General features: G+C 39.8%; 1 protein-coding gene across 1 annotated transcript in view; it reads right to left on the bottom strand.

The window, feature by feature from the left end:
- The window catches only part of hfm1 (helicase for meiosis 1), a 103,700-nt gene that overhangs the window by 65,336 nt on the left and 15,307 nt on the right, over nucleotides 1-23,057 (bottom strand). Inside the window, exons 10-14 of the mRNA XM_073063920.1 lie at nucleotides 20,571-20,614; nucleotides 20,392-20,493; nucleotides 17,911-18,056; nucleotides 13,690-13,784; nucleotides 6,848-6,981 (exon numbers count right to left, since the gene is read on the bottom strand). Coding sequence (XP_072920021.1) covers nucleotides 6,848-6,981; nucleotides 13,690-13,784; nucleotides 17,911-18,056; nucleotides 20,392-20,493; nucleotides 20,571-20,614 — 521 coding nt within the window. The remainder of the gene's footprint in view (nucleotides 1-6,847; nucleotides 6,982-13,689; nucleotides 13,785-17,910; nucleotides 18,057-20,391; nucleotides 20,494-20,570; nucleotides 20,615-23,057) is intronic.

Below are 23,057 nucleotides of genomic sequence, written 5' to 3'. Positions count from 1 at the left end.
AATTTTTCAAAACTCCTTAGATGTTGGATTAGTTCCTGAGGATTGTAGGGTGGCTAATGTAACCCCACTTTTCAAAAAAGGAGGGAGAGAGAAACTGGGGAATTATAGACCGGTTAGTCTGACATCAGTGGTGGGGAAAATGCTAGAGTCAGTTATCAAAGATGTGATAACAGCACATTTGGAAAGAGGTGAAATTATCGGACAAAGTCAGCATGGATTTGAGAAAGGAAAATCATGTCTGACGAATCTTATAGAATTTTTTGAAGATGTAACTAGTAGAGTGGATAGGGGAGAGGCAGTGGATGTGGTATATTTAGATTTTCAAAAGGCTTTTGACAAGGTCCCACACAGGAGATTAGTGTGCAAACTTAAAGCACATGGTATTGGGGGTATGGTATTGATGTGGATAGAGAATTGGTTGGCTGACAGGAAGCAAAGAGTGGGAGTAAACGGGACCTTTTCAGAATGGCAGGCAGTGACTAGTGGGGTACTGCAAGGCTCAGTGCTGGGACCCCAGTTGTTTACAATATATATTAATGATTTAGACAAGGGAATTAAATGCAGCATCTCCAAGTTTGCTGATGACACGAAGCTGGGTGGCGGTGTTAGCTGTGAGGAGGATGCTAAGAGGATGCAGGGTGACTTGGATAGGTTAGGTGAGTGGGCAAGTTCATGGCAGATGCAATTTAATGTGGATAAATGTGAGGTTATCCACTTTGGTTGCAAGAACAGGAAAACAGATTATTATCTGAACGGTGGCCGATTAGGGAAAGGGGAGATGCAACGAGACCTTGGTGTCATTGTACACCAGTCATTGAAGGTGGGCAGGCAGGTACAGCAGGTGGTGAAAAAGGCAAATGGTATGTTGGCATTCATAGCAAAAGGATTTGAGTACAGGAGCAGGGAAGTTCTACTGCAGTTGTACAAGGCCTTGGTGAGACCGCACCTAGAATATTGTGTGCAGTTTTGGTCCCCTAATCTGAGGAAAGACATTCTTACCATAGAGGGAGTACAGAGAAGGTTCACCAGATTGATTCCTGGGATGGCAATACTTTCATATGAAGAAAGACTGGATCGAATAGGCTTATACTCACTGGAATTTAGAAGATTGAGGGGGGATCTTATTGAAACATATAAAATTCTAAAGGGATTGGACAGGCTAGATGCAGGAAGATTGTCTCCGACGTTGGGGAAGTCCAGAATGAGGGGTCACAGTTTAAGGATAAAGGGGAAGCTTTTTAGGACCGAGATGAGGAAAAACTTCTTCACACAGAGAGTGGTGAATCTGTGGAATTCTCTACCACAGGAAACAGTTGAGACCGGTTCATTGGCTATATTTAAGAGGAAGTTAGATATGGCCCTTGTGGCTAAAGGGATCGGGGGTATGGAGAGAAAGCAGGAACAGGGTTCTGAGTTGGATGATCAGCCATGATCATACTGAATGACGATGCAGGCTCGAAGGGCCAAATGGCCTACTCCTGCACCTATTTTCTATGTTTCTATGTTTCTATCTCAGACAGCTGAGGAAGTTTGGTATGGGCCCCAAATCCTAAGAACTTTCTACAGGGGCACAATTGAGTGCATCCTGACTGGCTGCATCACTGCCTGGTATGGGAATTGTACCTCCCCTAATCACAGGATTCTGCAGAGAATGGTGTTGTCAGCCCAGTGTATCTGTAGTTGTGAACTTCACATGGTTCAGGACATTTACACAGACAGGTGTGAAAAAGGGGCCTGTAGGATCATTAGGGGCCCAAGCCACCCCAACCGCAATCTATTCCAGCTGCTACCATCCAGGGAATGGTACCACAACCTGAAAGCCAGGACCAACAGGCTCCGGGACAGCTTCTTCCACCAGGCCATCAGACTGATTAACTCACACTGACTTGAGTGCATTTCTATGTGTTACGTACCTGTGGGTATCTTGTACCTGTCACGTGACAGTGGTGTTGAAGCTATACTGGACTTAAGGTAGTGGTCTTGTGATGGTGGAGTGACGTCATTTTCCCCGCCAGTAGAGGTCATGTGACAGGTTTTTTTTACAGGGTATAAAAGGAGGACTCTTCCCTGTGAGGAGAGGCAGTTCGTGGCTGGATTTGCCATTTTGACTCCATGCCACTGCGTGGTCCAATATTATGATGCAGTTTGGTTGAAAGATGGAGTTTTATTTAATGCCTAAAGTTTAAAAGGTCATTGCCGGCAGTTTCTTTATAATACTGCCAGTTAAAAAATCAGTGGAGAGTGAAGATCGGAGTTCGGGAGCTAAAAGATCGAGGAAAGTCGATTTCGACGGTGAAACAGGTTTGATCTTGTTTGATCCTCATTTGGAAAGAATTCGTTGGCTGTCCCTCTGATAACCCCTGTGAATAGCAGAAAGGGTTTGGGTACAGTTTTGTCAAGGAAAGGTCAGTGCCTTTAAGCCGTTTCATTTTCATCTTTGTAAATTCTCCGTGAGAAAAGTATAGTTCGACTGGGAGCCGCAGCAACACGACGTGAAAGAGAATTTAAATCGTCTAAAAAGTCTCTCCCTTAAATGGACTGTAAGCATTTTGAACTTTTGCAGTACTACTTTGAAGAACAGTTTTCGCTTTATTCCTTTAAGAACTGTTTAAGCTGCCGCACAGCAGCTGATTTCCGGTTGCGTTAGTGGTTTGTTTATTTTTGGGGTTTGTTTTTCAGTGTTTAATAAATGTTTTATTTGTTATAAAAACCCAGCCTCACTTATATATTTATTGTTGCTGAATCAATCCGTAACATATGTTACATAGACTGTTCTATTTATTATAAATTATTATGATTGTACATTGCACATTTAGATGGAGACGTAACATAAAGATTTTTAGTCCTCATGTATGAAAAGGATGTAAGAAATAAAGTCAATTCAATTCAATTCATGAGGACAGCTGGTCTAAAGGACCCTAATGTTGGAATCAAAATTGCCGGATGAAATATTAACAACCTCAGATATGCTCTAATGGCTGAAAGTGAGGAGGATCTGAGGAAGCTTCTAATCAAAGTGAAAGAAGAGAGTGCAAAAGCTGGCTTGTTGCTCAATATTAAGAAAACCACGATTATGTTGACCAGCCCTATTAACTCCATGGTAATAAATGGAAAGGAAGTGAAAGCAGTGATGGAGTTTGTCTTCCTTGATTCAAAGATTTGTAAGATGGTAACTGCAGCCACAAAATCAAATGGCGTTTACTTCTGGGGAGGTCAGCAATGGCAAATTTAGATAAAATACTGAAGAGCAGAGACATAACATTGTCTACAAAGATCTGTATAGTCAAGTCTATGGTATTTCCAGTTGTGATGTATGGCTGTGAGAGCTGGACTATTAGTAAGACTGAATACAAAAGAATCAACGCCTTAGAACTTGGATGCTGGAGGAAATTGTTAAGAGTTTGTTGGACAAGAAGAAGATCCAACAAGTCAATACTTGAAGAAATACAGCCAGACTACTTGATTATGAGACAAAAGCCCAAATATTTTGGCCACATCATGAGAAGACAGGATTCCTTAGAGAAGACTCATGTTGGGTAAAACAGAAGGTAAAAGAAGGAGAGGATGACAGAAGCTATGATGGATAGATAATATTACTCAGATAATGCGTACGACCTTGGGGGATCTTAGACAGGGAGCTTCCAACAAGAAGGTTCGGTGTGCAGGGGTCCATGAGGTTACAAAGAGTTGGACTCAACTTGATGACTGATCAAACAAAAAAAATGTCAGAAAGATCCTGAGGCCAACCTACTAGGAGAATAACTCAGACAGCTGGCAAAGGACATGGAAATGGAAGTGGGTGATGCAGAGCCAGAGGACCAGAGACATTGGCAGGACAAGCCACTGGTGGGATGTACTATTGCCAGTTGTCAGAGGTGGCTGTTACAAGAAAGTCCTACCAATGGCTGGAAATGACAGGACTAAGGAACAGCACAGAGGCACTGCTCAAGGTTACACAGAACAGGTGCTGCACATGGCTATACAGAACAGGCACTGAGCACAACAGCAACAGAAGCAAGGGTCTATCACACCAGCCAAGACCCAAGATGCAGACTGCGCAAGGAATCCACTGAAACTATCCAACACATTGTAGCAGGGTGCAAGATTTAGGCAGGGACAGTGTACACTGAATAGCAGAACCAGTTGCAGAAATTGTGTACAGGAACATCTGCAATGAGTATGGATTGGACACTCCCAAGTCCAAATGGGAAACACCCGAGAAGGTAGTGCAGAATGACAGAGAACCTATGGGACTTCCAAATACAGTCTGATAAGCAGGTACAATCGACCTTCACTAATCTGACTACAGTACTTGTAATCCAGTTCCTTCGATAATCCGGCACTGATTTCAAATTTTCCGCGCAACTGTAATTCCAAATTTCCCAGGCCACCGTACCAATCTGCTGCGCAGTTTTGATTGCGCTAGATCTGTTCATGCATTGGCGTGCTCTTATAAGCACAGACAGGCGATCCCTGCTTGTTTTCCTGCATTTATTAATGTCATTTGAGTGAGGCAGGGCCGCCCGGCAGCCATCCGTCTCACCCACCAGCGGCGGGGTAGCTGGTGCGCACTGGGTCAGTCCGCCTCCTCGCCCACCTGCCAGCAGTCGTGCACTGCTCTCCGGTGTCGCCCAGCCGGCGCTCAGTTCTCTTCTGCCTACGACCTCAGATCAGATGTGGCGACCCGCTGAATTTAAGCATATTACTAAGCTGTTGAAAAGAAACTAATGAGGATTCCCTCAGAAACTGTGAGTGAAGAGGGAAGAGCTTAGTGCCGAATCCCTGGCCGCCTGGAGGTCGCATGAAATGTGGCGTATAGAAGACCTCCTTTCTCCGACTTCTGCTTCTGCTCACCCAGATGTGCTGCCACCATCATCAACAGTTTTTGAAGAAACTGTTGTGCCAGTTTCAGCACCAGTTCCTGATGCTTCACTCATTTTTCATGATGAAGATGTTGATGATCCTGACAACCCCACATTTGCAAACATGTGACTTTGCCTGCAGGTATATTAAACGTCTCACTTTAGAAGCGGAAGTGCTCAACTGTTCTGTATGAGTTAATTCCTGTACATTTACCTGTACCCTTTATTTTATCTGTGCCTGTACATTACATTACTTTATTAAAATTTCACTTGCTTCAATTTAATATTCTGTTCCATTATTACCTAATTTGTACTGATTTACATGATATTTTAAAAATATGATGAGGTGGTTAGCTATTGCTTAACGTGACCCTTCTGTAATTCGGCATTTTCACTAATCCAGCACTCCTCATGCCCCAATGGTGCTGGATTATAGAAGGTCGACCTGTAATGGCAAACCAACCAGACATAGTAATACTGGACATTGAGCAGAAGAAATCAATAGTAATAGATGTGGCAATCCCAAATGACAGTAACATCAGGAAGAAAGAATATGAGAAGCTGAAGAAATACCAGGGCTTGAAAGAGCAGATTGAAAGAATGTGGAAGGTTAAAGACAGAGTAATCCTGGTGGTGAACTGTCACTTGGAGCTGTGACACCTGGACTGGAAAAGTGGCTGCAATAAATCCCAGGAACAACATCTGAAATCTCAGTCCAGAAGAGAGCACTACTAGGAACAGCAAGGATACTGTGCCGAACCATCAAGCTCCCGGGCCTCTGGTAGAGGACTCAAGATTAAGGAAAAAATAGACATTCACACCACCCACAGGAGGTGAAAAATTATATAATAGCTAAATTAAATACGTAGTGGAAAAACAAGTAAAAAATGTAGTGAGGTAATGTTCATGGGTTCACTGTCCATTCAAAAATCGGATAGCAGAGGGGAAGAAGCTGTTCCTGAATCATTGAGTGTGTGTCATCAGGCTTCATTACCTCCTTCCTGATGGTAACAATGAGAAGAGGGCATGCCCTGGTTGGTGGGAGTCCTTAAAGATGGATACCACCTTTTTGAGGCATCGTTCCTTGAAAATGTCTTGGATACAAATGAGGCTGGTACCCATGATGGAGCTAGCTAATTTTACAGCTCTCTGTAGCTTACTTCAATCCTATGCAATAGCACCTCAACCCCATACCAGACAGTGATGCAACCAGTTAGAATGCTCTCCGTGGTATATCTGTAGAAATATGCAAGTGTTTTAGGTGACGTAACAAATTTCTTCGAACTCCTAATGAAATATAGCCGCTGTCTTGCTTTCTTTATAGCTGCATCAAATTGTCGGGACCAGTTTTGATCCTTAGAGGTGTTAGTGCCCAGGAACTTGAAAATGCTCACTCTTTCCACTTCTGATCCCTCTAGGAGGACTGGTGTTTGTTCCCTCATCTTACCCTTTCTGATAAATATTTTTGCTGACATTATCTCTTCATGAAATCGTGCCATTTACCATAATTATGTTTATTTCATTAAATGCAAGACCATAGTGAACTATAGTAAAAAAGTGGATAACAACTGTGGAACAATTTATATTTATACCAGGATAGTCAGAGTCATCAGTGTAGTAATCAACATGCTATGCCCCTCCAGTTGCAGGATGTCTGATATTTTGTGGACACACCTTAAGACAATCTAAAGTCTTTAGTATCATCTCCCTTTAGTACACTAACTTTAGTATATTAATCCATCGGACAGATCTTTAATTTATTACAACCTGTGTTTTATTGCATTTACAGAATGCTAAAACACTTTCTATCCATTACAAATTATGCTAAAATGTGTATATCAGCCATTCATAATTAACAACATAAAAATGGATTTGCCTTCAAATTGTGTGAAATTAACTCAACAGCTTGGGCACACTTAGAAGGCAAATCCAATTTGAAAACACAAAATTCTATAGCATTTTACTTAAGGAATATTAAATCTTACCATAATGATTTGGATTTTTAAGAGCTCTTATGTAAAGAAATGTTGAGCGTATCCACTCCAAGGCCACATTAACATCAGTGATGGTATTCAGTATTATTTCTGCATTCAAATGTTCAACAAGATGCTTGTGTAAACTACCAAAAGAAGGAAATGGGAAATTTCAAAATCCATCAACTTAAATACTTACCATCTAATGCTTCCAGAAAAAAAAAGTATTTTGGATAACAAATACATTACAGAAATTATGAATATCTACCAATATGTGATTAGTCATGTGTTGATTGTAGCATCTGAAATTTAATTCAATTACAGTAAAAATAAATATAACGTGTTGCTTTCCAAGTTAGTGTCCAAGCCAAACTTCTGTACTATATTTCAAGATTTAGACTTTTTAAATATTATTAGTAACAACAAATAAAATTTCTGGGTAAAAGATGGTCAAGCTGCATCTGTAAAGAAAGAGCAAGAAATAATATACTGGATTGATGACTGTATTTGATCATCCTTGTAGAAAACCATGAGAACAGCCAGCTGATTAATTGCACTGCTTTTCTACTCTGGCCACTTGGAAGACAGAAGTGAGCATAAAACAAGGCTGATAACAGGGGGTCTTAAGATGGACGTTACCTGGCACCCTTACTGGAAATCACTGCTTCGAAGGCAGCAATTACATTGACTAAATGTGGAAGACAAGCCACTTAGGTCTTTCACATCCCGGAGTCTTTTGGAGGAATCTCAACAGCAAAAAAGGCTTTGGACAACACAATAGATCAGCAGACACTGGCACAAAGGTGGCATCTTGCTGGCTGAAAAAATCTGTCAGTGGCTTTTAGTATTTTTAAACTTCATGGCTGTAAGAACTATCAATAACTTAATAAATATTTTTAAATTTCACATTTAAAGACTCGTAAAATTGAATGAGATAGAAAAATATTTCAATGTTTCAAAAAATAAAGTAAAACACTTTTAAAGAATTAATAGCATTGAAGTACAATAATTTAGAAAATGAAGGACAAAGGGTCTTTGCCAAAATGTTGACTGTTTACTCTTTTCCATAGGCGCTGCCTGGCCTGATGAGTTCCTCCAGCGTTTTGTGTGTATTGCTTAGATTTCCAGCATTTGCAGATTTTCTCTTGTTTGTAAATTCCTCTGTTATTATTTCAGAGCAGGGGTCATCAACCTTTTTTGCACCGCGGACTAGTTTGATGTTGACAATATTCTTGCGGACCGGCCAACGGGGGGGGAGGGGTGTTAATCATGACCGGAATATAGGTGATAAGGCAACTATGAGTCACTTATAACACTCAATTTTGTTTCTAAAAGGGTTTATCTAACAAATTTAATATTAAACACACAGCACATATTTTCCTCGTATGAACATATAAAAGCATTGCAACACACCAATATCGCTGAATCAGTGGGAGCCCTGGCCTTGTTTCCCTGCAACAAGACGGTTCCTTCGAAGGGTGATGGGAGACAGCGATACTCGAAGGGGTTTCCTTATGTCCAGTCTATTCTGCAATTTAGTTTTCATGGCTCTCAGCACTTGCTTCTGTTCTGCTTGCTCACGTTTTTTCCGCTCAAAAAACGAAGCGGGTTTGTCTTTAAGTGCAGGGTGCTTGGACTTAAAGTGCCAAAGCAGTTTTGAGGGCATCATTGCCTCATTAGATAGCCTCTGGGCCCAAACTCCAGCCTCCCGCCCACCCGCTCACCGCCAGATGCCTTGGCCAGGTGCGGCTGGTCGTGGGTGGGGTGAGAGGACAAGGTAAGGGCTGGAGGTCCCCGTGCTGGGGCCGTGGCGGTTGCAGTCTGGAGTGAGTGACCAACCGAGCGAGGAGGAGTGCGGCAGGAGTGCAAGGAGGCGCGCACCCGCCCCCTCCCCCCGTAGGTAGGTAGGATCTATCGGCCGACAAAAGTTTGGCTCAAGGGATGACTTTCAGTAGATTGCAACGAAGTAGTTGCTCTGCTACTTACGAAACCCTGAGCCCGAATTAGGTCGTCTGCCAATATTTTAGCACTGGGTTCCCCACGAACATTCAGTGTACTAAACAGGTTTAGAGGTGGTGCCCATCTGTCTGTGCTCCAGGCCAGTAGCAACGGCACTTCTCGCTGGCCACATGAGGTGGCCGGTTACCCGAGGCCAACCAGTGATCCCTGGCGCTAGGGTACCACTGCGTTTAGGCAACTGATGACCTCACATGGGTAATGATCTTGCTTGCATTCAAGTTCATCAGTGGGTGTGACAGGGGATGAAGAAAGGTGCAGATGACTCATATCGTTTCATATCGCCAAATCATATTGTTTTCTCGTGGCCCGGTAGCACATGCTTTGCGGCCCGATGGTTGGGGACCACTGTTTCAGAGGATCTGTCCTGGGTCTAGCATTTAAGTACCGAAGGAAGTATGACAGCACCTCTAATTTCATAGAAGTTTGCAAATATTTGGCATGTTATCTAAAACTTTGACAAACTTCTATAGGTGTGTGGTTCTTTGTCCTGATGAAGAGTCTCAGTCCAAAACATCAACTGTTTACTCTTCTGGCCTGCTGAGTTCCTCCAGAGGAAGTTACAGAGGAAGTTAAAGTTGCTGACCCTATCTACCGCTGATCCCCTGATGAGGACTGACTCCTTGGTTTCCTCCTCCTGAAGTCGATAATTTGCTCCTTGGTCTTTCTGACATTGAGTGAGAATTTGTTATTGTGGCACCACTCAGCCAGATTTTCAATCTCCCTCCTATATGCTGACTCATCACCATCTTTGATTCAGCCAATGACAATGTTGTCATCAGCAAATTTGAATATGGCATTGGGTCCGTCCTTAGCCTCACAGTCATAAATATAAAGTGAGTAGAGCAGGGGGCTAAACATACAGCCTTGTGGTGCACCTGTGCTGATGGAGATTGTGGATGACATGCTGCCAATCCAAACTGATTGGAGTCTGCATGTGAAGAAATCAAAGGTCCAGTTACACAAGGGGGTATTGAGGGAAAGGTCTTGAAGCTTATTGATTAGTTTTGAGGGGATGATAGTCTTGAATGCCTAGCTGTAGTCAATGAAGAGCATCCTGATACATGCATCTTTGCTCTCCAGATATTCCAAGGTTGAATGAAAAGCCAATGAAATGGCATCTGCTGTTGACCTGTTGTGATGGTAGACAAACTGGAGCAGATCCAAGACCCTTCTCAGGAAAGAGTTGATATATTTCATCACCAATCTCATCACTTCATCACAGTGGATGTAAGTGCTTTTGAATGACAGTAATTGAGGTAGGTTACCATATTCTTCTTAGGCGCTGGTATAATTAATGCCTGCTTGAAGCAGGAGGGTACCTTAAACTGCCTAAATAAGAGGCGAAAGATATTGATGAACATTTAAGTCAGTTGATCGGAATGGTCTTTAGTATTCAGGCAGTTACTCCATCTGGGCTGGATGCTTTCTGTAGGTTCACCTGTCAGCCTCAGAGTCTGAAATCAGTCATCGGGACTTTGGAATATATAGTTCCAAAACTTAAATGGAATTGATAAAAGGAAAAACAACCCATCCGCAATGTAATCAATATGTAATATAAATTTACAGAAAAATTATGGAATTGTTCAAGAGCTGCATTGGATGACTTTGGATTAATACTGGATGGGTGAAATAAGTCAGTCTAAGGGATGTGACCTACATCGTGAACATCTACAAATTAAAGAGGACATCACCAATGACAAATAAATTCTTAATACTTGCGAACTAGATTTTAATTCTATTTGTATTTGTTTGTAATTTTGCCTGTAACATATGCACTGTACATGTGAGCTCCATGTATTTCTATTATCTCTAAAAAGACATTAGGAGTGTATGGTTATTTCCTCAAAACAATAAAATACATTTTTATGAAATTCAGAATGGAACACATATTTTCAAGATCCATCACCTTTGCTGCTAGTTTCCACTGAAAGTTCACTTCCTCATGGTCATCCCTCAATGGATTAATTAAGGCAAGCAGCACAGCTGTGTTAAGGACAAATAAAGTCTCACCAATTTTTTGAAGAGGTAACTAATAGAGTTAATGAGGTAAATGTAGTTTATGTGGTGTACATTGTTTTTCAGAGAGTTTTTGATAAGTGATTACATTAGAGGCTTATCAGCAAAGCAGAAGTACATAATAATTAATAACATATATACAAAGTTAGTTAAGTAATTGGCAAAAAAAACCAATTGTAGTGAGGTTATTTATCAGACCCAAGATAGTGAGTTCTCAAAGGATTGGTGTCAGCATGTTGTTTTCTTTGTTCTACATTAATGATTTCAATTTGGGTTGTAATTTGTAGTTTCTAAATTTGCAGGTGACAAAAAAATGGAATATTGTTAACTATGAAGAGGATAGTGATAAATTGTGCCATGATATTAATGGCTGACTGAATGGGTAGATTTATACTAAATACAGTTAATGTGAGAAATGTGAGGTGATCCATCTGGTAAGAAAGATAAGGAGAGGCAAATACAGAATAAGAAATACTGTTTTGAAAAGGGTGCTAGAGCACAGGGTTCTAGGGGCATAGGTGCAAAAGTCAATGAAAGTGGTAGGACAGGCTGAGACAACAATTAATAAGATATATACAATTATGGGCTTTATCAATTAAGGTATAGAGTATAAAAGCAGAAAAGTCATGCAGAATCTTTATAAAACACTGGGTCAAGCCTCAAATGGAGTATTGTATGCAATTCTGGTTGCCTCATTATAAGGAGGATATAAAGACATATAGAGAATCGAGGGAAGATTTATGAGAATGGTTGCTGGGTTGAGGATCTACTATTGCAACAACAGATTATATGGGCAGGGAATGTTTTCTTTGGAGAAGATGTTTTCTTTGGAAACCTGCAAGAGATGATGAATGGTTTAGACAGAATGGATGGTGGAAGACCATTTCCTTTGGTGGGTGGGTTGAGGATGAGAAATCACAAATATCAACTATCAGGGAAGAGAAGTCAGTGACATAGGAAAAACTTCTGTTTTAAATACAATTGGAATCTGGAACATACTACAGTTGTGGTAGAGGCTGGTTCCACCATGATCTTCTAGAGAAATTGGATAGATAAATGACAAAGATTCAACCCACACAGACCAGCGGGCACCCATCTGTATTAATCCCATTTTTCAGTACTTGGTGCATCGCCTTCTATGCCTAGGGGATTTAAATGTTTATCTCAATACTTTCTGAATACTGCCAGCCATTTATCGTCATTGACTTCTTGTCCATATTCATGCCAAATAAACCAAAACTAACAGTTAAAGCTTCACTTTCAGAGTCTGAGCATGACAGGAATGTGGAATACATGAAATATATTACATTTCAGTGTTAAAGTTATTTTGAGTAGCATTTTAAAAGGAAATATTTCCTTGTAGGAAGAATTTTCTGTAAGCCCGTTATGGTATCATTCAATTCAACTAAGGAAATTAGAGTTGGAGTATAAAACAGCAGATGTTAAAAACCTCAATGGCTCTTCACACAGCCTTAGACCACCTGGACAATACAAACACCTATGACAGGATGCTGTTCATCGACTATAGCTCAGCATTTAACACCATCAATCCCACAATCCTGATAGATAAGTTACAGAACCTGGGCCTCTGTACTTCCCTCTGCAATTGGATCCTTCCTAACCAGAAGACCACAATCTGTGTGGATTGATGATATCTCTTCCTCGCTGTTGATCAACACTGATGCACCTAAGGGGTGCCCACTGCTCTACTCTCTCTACACTCATGACTGTGGGGCTACTTATAGCTCAAATACCATCTATAATTTTGCTGATGATACAACCATTGTTGGTAGAATCTCAGATGGAGATGAGAGGGTGTACAGAGGCAAGATATACCAACTAGTAGAGTGGTGTCATAGCAACAACCTTGCACTCAACATCAGTAAGACGAAAGAGCTGATTGTGGACTTCAGGAAGGACAAGACAAAGGAACACATTCCAATAATCATAGAAGGATCAGAAGTAGCGAGAGCGAACAGCTTCAAATTCCTGGGTGTCAAGATCTTTGAGAACCTAACCTAGTCCCAACATATCGATGCAGTTATAAAGAAGGCAAGACAGCGACTATACTTCATTAGGAGTTTGAAGAGTTTGGTATGTCAACAAAAACACTCAAAAACTTCCATAGATGTACCATGGAGAGTGTTCTGAAGGGCTACTTCATGGTCTGGTATGGGAGGACTGAAGGAGGCTGGAGAGTGTCGTAAATTTAGTCAGTTCCATCCTGGGTACTAGCCTACAAAGTACTCAGGACATCTTCAAGGAATGATGTCTCAGAATGGCAGCATCCATTATTAAGGACCCCCAGCATCCAGGGCATGCCCTTTTCTCATTGTTACCATCAGGTAGGAGGTACAGAAGCCCGAAGACACACACTCAACGATTCAAGAACAGCTTTTTCCCCTCTGCCATCCGATTCCTAAATGGACATTGAACCTGTGAACACTACCTCATTTTTTTAATATATATTATTTCTGTTTTTGCATGATTTTTTATCTATTCAATATACATACACAGTAATTTATTTATTTATTTATTTATTCGTTTCATCTATATTATGTGTTGCATTGAACTGCTGCTGCTGCGAAGTTAACAAATTTCACGACACATGCCAGTGATAATAAATCTGATTCTGATTCTAAAGTAAAAACTGAGAATGCTCTAAGTATCTGGGTAGCCAAGAAGCATCACTGGAGAGAGAGAGTTGATGCCTTGCATGAAGGATACTTAAGGATTTGACTCCATTTTTCATCTTCAGCTGCTGCTTACCCTGCCAGAACCACCAGCATTCTCTGTTTTTTTTATATAGAAAAGAGTACCTGCTTTCAATAGTATATGCTCCATTTAACATCAGTGTGTACTTGTCCTTTGTTCGATTTCTAGTCATTATGACTACCGTGGCACTGGTATCAAACTGAAAGAAATTGCAGACAATATTCAAAAACTGAAAGTTTTATATATGATTAGGCGGAGTATTAAAGAGTCTGGAAATTACCTCACACACTCAGTGATTCAAGAACACTTTCTTCCCCTCTGCAATATAATTCCTAAGTGGAAATTGAACCCATAAACGCTACCTCATATAGATATATAGATACACACACACATATAATTTCTGTTTTGCACAATTTTTAATCTGTCTACTTAATATACACATATACTTAGTGTAATTGATCTACTTATTTTTTCTTCTTTCTATATATCATGTATTGCATTGTTTTGCTGCTGCTGTTAACAAATTTCATGACACATGTTGGTGATAATAAACCTGATTCTGATTGTGACTAATGTTTTACACTTGTATATACAGAATATTAAAAAGTCCAGAAATTACCTTTACAGAATCTTCCAATACTTCTGATCCTGCAATAATCAGAGTCACTTTCTTGAGTCAGGGATCAAATCTCCCCTAGCATTCTTCTAACTCAGGTTAGGCAACTATTTTGCATGTATTTCTGGAGCCTTATTACTTTTGATCACTACAGCTGACCATGACTTTTGAACACGTGACCACACCAAAGGACTACCCTATTTATTATCCAAAAAAACAGTTTAAACTCAGCAGGGTACATATCACCCTAAACTTATGTTCTATTGTTTCAAATTTGTATTAGACATACAATTTCTTGTTACTACAGTGGTCATGTAAACATTTGCACCACTGAATTTCCACCATGTTGACGGTATTTTGTAGCAGAGGAATTTTTCATATATCCAGTTTGTATTTTATATGTGAGTTCACTCCCAGAGTGTTTCTACTTATGCATCCATAAACCAAACATTTCTTATGACAATAAGCAGCTCTGTACATAAAACAAATTTATATCTCACAGGTATGAATATGAGCAAATAGTGGTTCAACAATTTTATTAAGAAATAGCATAGGTACTACTAAATGCTGCCACAATTGTAGGCATCATGAGTAAAGTTGAACACTGGCACTTTCACAAGCAAAAATGTGATTGAATTGTCCTGCAGAAGTGCAAGCCACAGAACAGAGACACATAGATCTTCCTTTCATCTTTCAGACTAAAATGGTAACAAGCAATAAAGTTTATAAATTGCTTTTGTTACGAATGTGCCACAACTCTGAGGGGCCGAAGGGTACAAAGTAGCCCCCTCCTTTTTGAGAATCGCAAGATCGCTACTAATTCGGGTCTGGGACCCAGGAAATGAGAGAGAGACACGCAGAATCCACAAGGGTTTGGGATGTGTCCTGGCCTCAGCAAGACGGAACCATTGATAATGGCTATTGTCTCTTGGAGACGGAATTGTGTATTGAGTACTGTACTATTCATTGAAGCCCTCAGGGGGTGACCAGAGTGGGCTGGTTGAGGGATTGCATCATCCCAACCTGATTGACATCTGAGACCCAGTGAGTAAGGATAAAAGAGGGTCTGGGGAACAACCCCTTCAGACGCACCAGGAGAAACGCTAGAAATCCCGTGACAGCGTTTAACAGCGACAGCCGGTGGGGCTCGCGTGCGTCCTTTTCCCTTGCCTGGGAATTGGAGGGCTCGCCATGGAAGAACGGCTTTAGCTAAGGAAGAGGCCACACCAACAAAACTCTCGAAGGATCGAAATCATAAAAAGGAAAAGCTGGCAAGTTTCTAAAAATCTCTCTCTTGACTCCAACCAAAGGCTGCAGCCTGAATGAACTGAGTGACTTTTATATTTCCATTGGACAATACATTATCCCCTAGACAACGATAGAGCTTATTTCTTATTGATTATCATTATACCCGCACTTTTAGAATTAGTATTGACGACGTATATTATCTGTATGTTTGCATTGATATTATTTTTGTGTATTTTTACCAATAAATACTGTTAAAAATAGTACCATCAGACTTCAACGGACCTCTCTATCTTTGCTGGTAAGTGACCCAGTTACGGGGTTCGTAACACTTTCAACCAAGAAGGTAAATTTTCAAAAGGAAATTAAATTAACTTCATTATATGTTAATCCAGACAAGAACACAATTAGATACCAAGAAGTAGTTAAAAAAACAACTGGAAGTCTTTCCTTTTCCTTAATGACTGATTATTTTTTCATTCTTTTTTGTTCTGTTTTTTCTTGTATAATGTATGTTAATATATGTAAAAAATTCTTGTAAATGTTGTGCATTTGATGCTATGTGCCTGTGATGCTGTAGCAGTTAAGTTTTTCATTGCACCTGCACACACATGACAATTAACTTGATTTTGACTTTGAAGTTGCTGCAAAGTATCAACCACAATACTTGTGTCAATTAATTCTAAACTTTAATTGCTTGAAAAAAGATTAGAGATTCATCTTTGAATAACTTTTAAGGTGATTAGGTGTCCATCAACAAAGGAATCAGAATTGGTTTTAATATCACTAGCATATGTCATGAAATTTGTTAACTTAGTGGCAGCAATACAGTGCCACATGATAATACAGAAAAAAATAAATGAACAAGTGAATCAATTACAGTAAGTATATATATGTATATTATGCTGGGTAATGTTCTAGATTTATAAGGCATGCTGGCACAAACATCTTGTAAAACTGCTAGTGGCAGTGCTAGGTAGATTGATCTCAATTCAAAGGCTCATGGACTATCTAGGTGTGTTGCCAGTTTAAATTACTCTTCTCCATCTATCAATTTAAAAGAAATCCCAAGCTTTACTGGGTGGAATCCAAACAGTTTGGCTTGGAAGTAAAAGAAACAAAAAGTGACAACAGTTGGAGATAGGCCCAAAGATTTGAGGGAAGTTTGAGTATCCAACAAGAAAGGGCTAAAAAAAGTTAATTAAGAAAAGGAAAATAAACAAAGAGGCAAATATGGGAAGAATTTTTAAAAATTCTTGCTAAGAAATATTTGAGAAGCCATCATACATGAGGTGGAAAAAGAACTTTTGAAAAGATATACTGTAGCGTGATTGAGCAAAGAGAACATGGCTAGACTAGATGGAAGAGAACTGGTGAATATAATACATTTTGAATTTTTAAAAAGTATTCAACAAGGTTCCACATAAGGTTGCTTTGTAAAATAAATCTTTATAGTGTGGAAATTTATATACAGAACAAGCATGGCAATTTAACAGGAATCATGAGTAAGGAGAAAAGTGTCTGTTGGCCATCTATAATCAGAGGGGTGCCGCAGATATTAATACTAGAATCACCATTGCTTACAAATGTATCTATGGTTTAGAGGAAGGAAGAGAATGTCTGCAGCCAAATGCGTGAATAATAGAAAATCTGGAAAAAAGGCAAGTTGTGAGGAGAAATATTTCTACAGTTTCCAGAGAAACACTGATAGGCTTGGCAAGCGTTCGCAAATGGAGTATAATATGAGAAAATGTGAAGGTGCTTACTTTAGGAGGAAAACTATAAAAGTTGATTTAAATGAAGAAAGGTATTTGTGGGTCTTCGCTTGCAAACCACAGAAGACTAGCATGCAGGTGCAATAGGCAAATAGGAAGACTCAAGGAATGCTGACTTTTATCTGAAGGGGGTTAGCAAACCAGGTAAGTGTTACTGTAACTAAACAAGGCATAAGTAAACCATATCCTGAGAACTTACAAGGCCTCAATTTGGGCTAGATGCAGGAGCCTGTAGTAAAGGAAATAAATGAGAGTTCAGTGAAGACTATAGCAGCATGGAAGGGAGGCAAGGCCCGACTAAGAGAAACAGCTCCTTTCTATCCTTCCTCACATTTTCCAACTGGTATTTCAAATATTTTGCTTCTTTGCATGACAGAGACAGTCGAAAACACAAACACCGCATCTCAAAATTAAGGCCCAAGTGGTACAAAACTTTTAACATTATTCTGGAAATCCTAAGTGAGTAAAGAATAAGATTGAGAATTGAAGCCAAATAACTTCCAAATAATACAGACTGCGTGACATGGCAAAGCCCTTAATTCCAGACAGCCCCAATATTATTAAGACCTCTGGTCACCCTGTAAGAGTCACTGATATCCAGACATTTAATCTTTCATTATTTGATATACATGGTGCAAAACTGGGACCCGATATAGATTCCAGAAGAATGTTATTTGTTACATCACTACCTGAGGTCGGCCAGCTCGGCCCATCATTTGAAGTATATCAGTTTCACTGTATTCTTGAAACATCCCTCCTGCGTAATGCATTGTGGATTTAATGACCACTAAATGTGCTGGCAAGTTCACTCCCATGGCTAAAGTGCTGGTAGTAACTGAAAATAATCACAGAAGAAAACTTCCAATCATCAGCTTGGAAAAGCTCATATATAAACACAAATCAATAAATCTTCAAAATTGAAATTGTGCTTATATTTAGATATGAATGAGGAAACTTTTACTCAGCCTCACAAAGTAGTGAATAATTTGTTTCCACTCCAGTTCAAAGCAGTGGAAGATGCTGGAACATGAATATTTTTAAGATGTGGTTGGTGTTGCACACTGGGCTCTGACAAAGGGAGATCATGTAGAATCAGGTTTGTTATCACTGATGTATACTGTAAAATGTGTTGTTTTGCAGCAACAGTACATTGCAAGATATTAAAATGATTCTAAGCTACAAAAAATACCGTAAAAATTAATAACGAGGTGGTGTTCATGGACTGTTCAGAGATCTGATGACAGAGGGTTTGAAGCTGTTTCTAAAACATTGAGTGTGGGTTTTCAGGTTCCTGTGAGTCCTCTTGGATATTAGTATTGATAAAAGGGTGTGTCCTGGTCCTTAATGATGGATGCCACCCTCTTCAGGTACCGCCTTTTGAAGATCTCTGATAACCATATAACCATATAACAATTACAGCATGGAAATGGGCCATCTTGGCCCTTCTAGTCTGTGCCGAACACTTACTCTCACCTAGTCCCACCTACCTGCACTCAGCCCATAACCCTCCATTCCTTTCCTGTCCATATACCTATCCAATTTTTTTTAAATGACAAAATCGAACCAGCCTCTACCACTTCTACTGGAAGCTCGTTCCTCACAGCTACCACTCTCTGAGTAAAGAAGTTCCTCCTCGTGTTACCCCTAAACTTTTGCCCCTTAACTCTCAACTCATGTCCTCTTGTTTGAATCTCCCCTATTCTCAATGGAAAACGCCTATCCACGTCAACTCTATCTATCCCCCTCATAATTTTAAATACCTCTATCAAGTCCCCCCTCAACCTTCTATGCTCCAAAGAATAAAGACCTAACTTGTTCAACATTCCTCTGTAACTTAGGTGCTGAAACCCAGGTAACATTCTAGTAAATCTTCTCTGTACTCTCTCTATTTTGTTGACATCTATGAGTTGGAAGGTTTTGCCCATGACGGAACTAGCTAATAACAAGGAGCTCTAAGATGATAGAAGGTCAAGGTCTGATGAACAGACCTGGAACAAAACCACACTGGTACACCTCCCCCCTCCTTGCCAGATACAGCTGGAGTATTCTATTGCCCAGAAATGCTTTTGGCACATTACCCTCTGGCAAGGGAAAGCATTTCAAACATGGAGGAATAATATGCAGCAATGTCAACCTAAACAAACTGAAAGATTACTTGTCCCCATGTTCTCAAGATCTTACTCTGCACAACTGTCATAGCTCTTCAAAACAAAAATTATGCATTTTGGGAAAATGTGAGGATGTATGATATATAGTTCGCTTTCTACGAAGTTAATTGGACTAAATGATCACAAATTTCCTAATACATTGTGAGCTACTGACTGTGGACTTCTATGGCCAAAGATTAGCAATCTGTGAATCTGATAAACGAGACCCTGGGTTCCATTTAATTAATAATGACAATCAGCCACTGTCTATCATACGTTTATAGGCAACACACCTGGGTGAAGAATTTTATTTCAGTATATCCTGAGTGTAGGAGGACAGTGAGGGGTAAGGAAAGAGACCAGGGCAAACTCTATGGAGAGGGAATCCTGTCGATCCAGGAGTATTCTTGTTCTCCTTTTCTCCATAGGGAATTGAAACAAAACTTATTTTAACTATAAGATCACAGTTTTCTACTTTGCTGCATTTATGTGTAGCAGTTCTCAGCAGTTCAGGCCAAAGACTTTGTTACTGAAGAAAATCCTACTTTCCATAAAGTCACAAAGCAAGCACTGATAACCTTAGTAGGCTGTCACGGTATCTAATTTCTGTTTTAGGTAATTCTGCACACATCTAAAAAATACTGATTCTAATGTAAAATCAGATATTCTGAGTTCAAAATGTAGCTTTCCAAAATAGACATTTTTGTATAGTGCTCATCTATCTAAGTTTATAGAAATTATTTACTACTTCATCGTTGGTGGTTGTTATTTGGTCAACTAAAGGAATGGATAGTCACATGTTACATTGTAGTTGGAGCTTAATGTAAGGATTCATGTTACAATCCCCAGATCTTGCTATTGTTTTCCAAGACACTTGAAAGTAAAAATACACTTTTAATCATGTTTAATTGCCTCCTAAAACTATTTACCTTGAACTGCCCAAAAGATGCAAACAAGATATTATAACAATTAAACATTTTTAAAGAAAGTTGAATAAGAAAAGCACCATCCAAAAGGACTTACAAAGTACTGGTAAATCTCCTGCAGTGAAGGCAGCTTCAGTGGTTTTTCTATCAGATAGATCCATGCCAGCATGATGGTAACCAACTCCATATGTGAACAGATCTATTAAAACACATTTTAGGCTTCAGGAAAAACATAGAATTGCATTTATAAAACAATTCAAAATATAAATAACTTACCTCTCAGCTTTGCATCCTTGATTGAATTAGTATATTTTTGCAGTCTATTGTGTTCAGAAGAGTTGGATAAAAGAATAAATTCAGATATTACTTTTTGAAACAAAACAAGTTTTTCCTTAAAAATTCAAGATGATGTTTCTTTAAAGACTTACAAATAAGCGCAAGCACAATATTTTATGTATGTTTCTTGAAGGTCAAATATCTTAAGTCAATAAGTGCCAATAACAAACTGTCAAAGGACTCAAAATAGAAGGTGTAGGACTGCCTTTGGTTCTGCAAGAGTTAAAGGAAGCAACCCACTAATCCCACAGATTTATTTTTGAGAGTTACATAATCCAAAGCAACACATACAAAATGTTGGAGGAACTCAGCTAGTCAGGCAGTATCTATGAAAATTAATAAACAGTCAATGTTTCAGCTGAGACCCTTCTTTAGGACAGAGTGGGAAGGGGGTGCCTGAATTAAAAGGTGGGAGGAAGGTAAAGAGGCTAGCTGGAAGGTGATAGGTGAAACCAGAGGGTGGGAAAGGTCAAGGGCTAGAAAAGAAAGAATCTGATAGGAGAGGAGAGTACACAATAGGAGAAAGGGAGGGAAAAGACCAAGGAGGAAATAATAGGTCAGATTGGGGAATAGAGAGGGGGTGGAGTAATTTTGTTCACCTGAAGGAGAAATCACTATTCATACTATCAGTTTGGAGGCATACCCAGACAGAATATAAGGCTCCTCCACCCTGAGGGTTGCCTCACCTTGGCAAGAGGAGGGCATGGATCAACACGTCAGAACAGGAATGGGAATCAGAATTAAAATGTTTGGCCACTGGGAAGTTCTGCTTGTGGTGGATGGCATGGAGGTGCTTGACAGGTCTCACTAATGTAGAGGAGGCTATATTGGGAGCAACAGACACAAAAGGCAACCCCAGTAGGTTCATAGGTGAAGTGTTGCCTCACCTGGAAAGACAGTTTGGGGCTCTGAATAGAGGTGAGAGAAGAGGTGTATGGGATAAGTGCCTGGAGGGAGATTACTGGGGAGGGATGAATGAACAAGGGAATCATGGAGGGAGTGATCCCTGTGGAAGGTGGAGAGGGTGGGAGGTAAAGATATGGAGATATGGTTAGTGGTAGGATCCCTTTGGAGATAGAGGAAGTTCTGGGGGATAATGTGTTGGATTGTACAATCCTTTTTTACCTTCTTATTTCTATGCATAAATTATTCCTTACAAAAGAAAGAAAATGTTTGAAAAGAAAACAGCCTTTACTAGACCAATACAAATCAAAATCATTTAGCACAAAATATTCCCTCCATATTATATGTCATGTGCAAGGTATAAATAAATGGATGTGACAAGAACATAAAGACTTTACTTAAAGCTATGATTGTCAGTTTCTCTTTAGTACCTAATAATAGTCACTTCAACATCTCAAGCCAAAAATAAATGGCTTTTCTTAATTTATATTTTGCAGGTTGAGTCTGTGGTGAGGAAGGCAAATGCAAAGTTAGCATTCATTTCAAGAGGACTAGAATATAAAACCCTCGGTAATTTCTAAATAAGTACATGTTTGGCATAGCATTGTGGGCCGAAGGGAAAGTATTGTGCTGTAGGTTTTCTATGTACAATCATACATCATAGTACAATAGTCTCTGCTTTATTATTTCATACATTATCATTGTGGATATTATTATTCTGTACCTTATTATTAGTTAAGTCTGCACACTGCTTAGTGCATTTTAAAATGTTGCTGCTTTAACTAAAGACTTTCCCACTCGGGATCAATAAAGTACTTATTATGATTATGTTTATTATTAAGGTTGAGGCTTTATAAAACATCGGAAAGGCCTCACTTGGAATATTGTGAGCAGTTTTGGGCCACTTACCTAAGAAAAGATGTACTGACAATGGAGAAGGTTCAAAGGAGGTTCATGAAAATGATTCCAGGATTGAAAGGCTTGTCATATGAGGAGCATTTGATGTCTCTGGGCCTCTACTCACTGGAATTCAGAAGAATGAGGGGAGACTTCATTGAAAACTATCAAATGTTGAAAAGCCTCATTACAGTGGATGTGGAGAGAATGTTTTCTATGGTGGGGGAGTTAAGACCAGAGGACACAACCTCAGAATAGAGGGGTGTCCTTTTAGAATGGAGATGAGGAGGTATGTTTTTAGCCAGAGAGTAGAGAATCGGTTGAATTTGTTGCTACAGGTGGCTATGGAGGCCAATTTATTGGGTATACTTAAGGCAGGGGTTGATAGATTCTTGATCAGTCAGGGCAAGAAGGGATATTGGGAGTAAGCCATAATGAAATGGCAGAGAACTCGATAAGCCAAATGGCCTAATTCTGCTACTATATCTTATGATCTTTATCCAAGAGGACCAAAACTGTGCTGTAGGGTTTGGTGACTTCCATGCCTCAATGACCCAGAGAACTATGTTGGCTAGAGTCAGGGTCTTGTGCTTTGGTTCTTGGTAGGGTCACCCATGCCAAACAGAT

This window comes from Hemitrygon akajei, chromosome 12 (assembly GCF_048418815.1).
Source record: "Hemitrygon akajei chromosome 12, sHemAka1.3, whole genome shotgun sequence".
Lineage (NCBI taxonomy): Eukaryota > Metazoa > Chordata > Chondrichthyes > Myliobatiformes > Dasyatidae > Hemitrygon > Hemitrygon akajei.
Note: the sequence above shows the minus strand (reverse complement) of the source record. Positions and strands in the feature narration are given on the sequence as shown.